The 3,287-nt window shown below is 61.8% G+C and overlaps 1 protein-coding gene across 1 annotated transcript in view; it reads right to left on the bottom strand.

Annotated features, from left to right (window-relative positions):
* Window positions 1-1,087: 1,087 nt before the first annotated feature.
* The window catches only part of LOC104293481 (DNA-directed RNA polymerase II subunit RPB1-like), a gene marked incomplete at its 5' end in the record, with an annotated part of 9,779 nt that continues 7,579 nt past the window's right edge, over window positions 1,088-3,287 (bottom strand). Inside the window, 4 exon segments of the mRNA XM_009892985.1 lie at window positions 1,088-1,191; window positions 1,346-1,512; window positions 1,598-1,890; window positions 1,974-2,688. Of these exon segments, the coding sequence (XP_009891287.1) occupies window positions 1,088-1,191; window positions 1,346-1,512; window positions 1,598-1,890; window positions 1,974-2,688 (1,279 nt within the window).

Here is a 3,287-nt window from a genome sequence, read left to right as displayed (position 1 = left end):
GAGCCCCGAATCAAATGCCAAAGAATTGCTCGCCCGCCGCGGAAAAGGCGCAGGGGGAAGGGGAGAGAGGAACGGTGGAGGGATGTGCAAGCTAATCGGTTTTAGACTAGAAAAAGCGTGCTGCCCGGAGGGCAGAAAACAGGTTGCCAGAACATGCTGACTTCATCTGCCTTCTCCCTGGAAGCTATCGCAGCCCCGATTAAATATTGATGAGGGAACTCCGGTGCCCCCACTTTCTGCTCCCGCCTCTCCTCAGATGCACCTCTCCTCTGCCAATATTTAGAATACATTAAGGCCGTATGTCCCGGCACTTAGCATTTTCCGCCGCGCCGCTCCGCCGGCACGGCAGGGCTCACCGCGCGCCTCGGCCACGCCGGCAATCAGTTCTGTTACACAATACATGGATGAGCTACGATGATCCTTGTAACGGTAATTTAGCGGAGATGAGACACTGATGAGTTCATGGGTTTGATTCTCATTAATCTTTTATGCTCGTTGAGCGCGGCACGCTTTTTGTAGTACAAACCCTGCTCAACAAACAGGGAAACGAGATCCCGTCCCCGCCGCGGAGCCCTACGGCATCCCTCACCAGGCAGGGCTCCCCTCGGCCACCGCAGCCTGGAATTCAACTCCGGCACGGAGATCCTGGCCAGGCGGGCACGACCCGCAGGCTTTGAGCTGCCGTAGACGGGAACGGTCCTCACTGCACCAACCGGGGCCGATGAGGACAAGCCGGAGGTCCCGGGGGAGCCTGGTTGAGCCGGGGGATGCCCCAGGTTCCTCGGAGGCTGGTTGCCCTCAGCCAACCGCTACCAGAAGGATGAAGGCACCGAGAAGAGCCCAGAGCAGCGGGAGAAGCCAGCAGTTGGGCGTTAAGCCAAGGAAAGAAGGGATCCTCCCTGGGAAGGGATGGAAAATCCCAGAGAGTCTGGGAGCAGCCAGGGATGCTCCCCGGGATGGACAACAGGAGGTGAGTTTGGTACCAGAGGCTCTAAAAGCAACGCGCCAGGCAGAGAAGGGACATCCCCCAGCATCACCCCACACGTTGCCGCTGCCCCAACATTGTCAAGAAGGAAAAGTCAACGCCTCACGGTGTTGACAGCACCGGAGATGCCAGCGAGACCTGCTGCCGCTGCGCTGCGCCCAGGGGCTCCGGGGCAGGGGAGGGAAGGCGCGAGGCACGAAATAACCCTGCGGGAAAGGTACCCGAGAAGCCACGGGGGACCCCAAGCCGTGTCCAAGGGTTTTCGGCAGCGGTGGGGAGCTCCCGAGCAGGTGGAGCCCTCCGGACCGCCGGCGGAGGATGCTGTCATGGTTTCAGCTGGGACAGAGTTGACTGTCTTACCGAGAGTGGGTGTAGTGCTGTGGTTTGGGGTCGGGATGAGGGCGATGCCGGTAGCGCACTGGTGGTTTGGGGTCTGGATGGCACTGGTGGTTTGGGGTCGGGATGAGGGCGATGTCGGTAGCGCACTGGTGGTTTGGGGTCGGGATGAGGGCGATGTCGGTAGCGCACTGGTGGTTTGGGGTCGGGATGAGGGCGATGTCGGTAGCGCACTGGTGGTTTGGGGTCGGGATGAGGGCGATGTCGGTAGCGCACTGGTGGTTTGGGGTCGGGATGAGGGCGATGTCGGTAGCGCACTGGTGGTTTGGGGTCGGGATGAGGGCGATGTCGGTAGCGCACTGGTGGTTTGGGGTCGGGATGAGGGCGATGTCGGTAGCGCACTGGTGGTTTGGGGTCGGGATGAGGGCGATGTCGGTAGCGCACTGGTGGTTTGGGGTCGGGATGAGGGCGATGTCGGTAGCGCACTGGTGGTTTGGGGTCGGGATGAGGGCGATGTCGGTAGCGCACTGGTGGTTTGGGGTCGGGATGAGGGCGATGTCGGTAGCGCACTGGTGGTTTGGGGTCGGGATGAGGGCGATGTCGGTAGCGCACTGGTGGTTTGGGGTCGGGATGAGGGCGATGTCGGTAGCGCACTGGTGGTTTGGGGTCGGGATGAGGGCGATGTCGGTAGCGCACTGGTGGTTTGGGGTCGGGATGAGGGCGATGTCGGTAGCGCACTGGTGGTTTGGGGTCGGGATGAGGGCGATGTCGGTAGCGCACTGGTGGTTTGGGGTCGGGATGAGGGCGATGTCGGTAGCGCACTGGTGGTTTGGGGTCGGGATGAGGGCGATGTCGGTAGCGCACTGGTGGTTTGGGGTCGGGATGAGGGCGATGTCGGTAGCGCACTGGTGGTTTGGGGTCGGGATGAGGGCGATGTCGGTAGCGCACTGGTGGTTTGGGGTCGGGATGAGGGCGATGTCGGTAGCGCACTGGTGGTTTGGGGTCGGGATGAGGGCGATGTCGGTAGCGCACTGGTGGTTTGGGGTTGGGATGAAGGCAATGTTGGCATTGCACTGGTGGTTTGGGGTCAGGATGAGGGCGATGTCGGTAGCACACTGGTGGTTTGGGGTTGGGATGAGGGCGATGCCGGTAGCGCACTGGTGGTTTGGGGTTGGGATGAGGGCGATGCCGGTAGCGCACTGGTGGTTTGGGGTCGGGATGAGGGTGATGTTAGTAGATCACTGGTGGTTTGGGGTCAGGATGAGGGCGATGTCGGTAGAGCACTGGCGGTTTCGGGTTGGGATGAGGGCGATGTTGGTAGAGCACTGGCGGTTTCGGGTTGGGATGAGGGCGATGTTGGTAGAGCACTGGTGGTTTGGGTTCGGGATGAGGGTGATGGTAGCGCACTGGTGGTTTGGGGTCAGGATGAGGGTGATGTTGGCAGTGCAATGGTGGTTTCGGGTGTCGCTGTGCTCTCAAGGCCCTTTCTGCCCCTCGCGCTGCCCCACCAGCGAGCAGGCTGTGGGCACAAGGAGCCTGGAGGGGACACAGCCGGGACAGCTGACCCCAACCGACCACGCAATGTCACACTCAGGGTATAAAACGGGGGAGAAGAAGGAAGAGGGGGACGTTCGGAGTGACGGTGACCATTGCACGCGATGGTACCCGGCTTTCCCGGGGACGGTTGAACACCCGCCTGCGATGGGGAGCGGGGAATGAACTCCTCGTTCTGCTTCGCTTGCGTGCGCGGCTTTCGCTCTGCCCATGAAACCATCTTTGCCTCAACCCACGAGTTTTTCCTCACTTTTGCTTTTCCGATTCTCATCCCCATCCCACGGCGGGGGGAGCGAGCGAGCGAGCGGGCGGCTGCGTGGTCGTCACTGCCGGCTGGGCTTAAACCACGACACCCCCCACTGCGCCGCGGCTGCGGTGCTGCACCGGGAAAGCCAGAGCTCGGCGGCGGAGC

Source organism: Charadrius vociferus, unplaced genomic scaffold (assembly GCF_000708025.1).
Source record: "Charadrius vociferus isolate BGI_N301 unplaced genomic scaffold, ASM70802v2 scaffold3239, whole genome shotgun sequence".
In the NCBI taxonomy this organism is placed as follows: Eukaryota; Metazoa; Chordata; class Aves; order Charadriiformes; family Charadriidae; genus Charadrius; species Charadrius vociferus.
The sequence above is the reverse complement of the archived record's forward strand: the minus strand, read 5'-3'. Positions and strand labels throughout refer to the sequence as shown.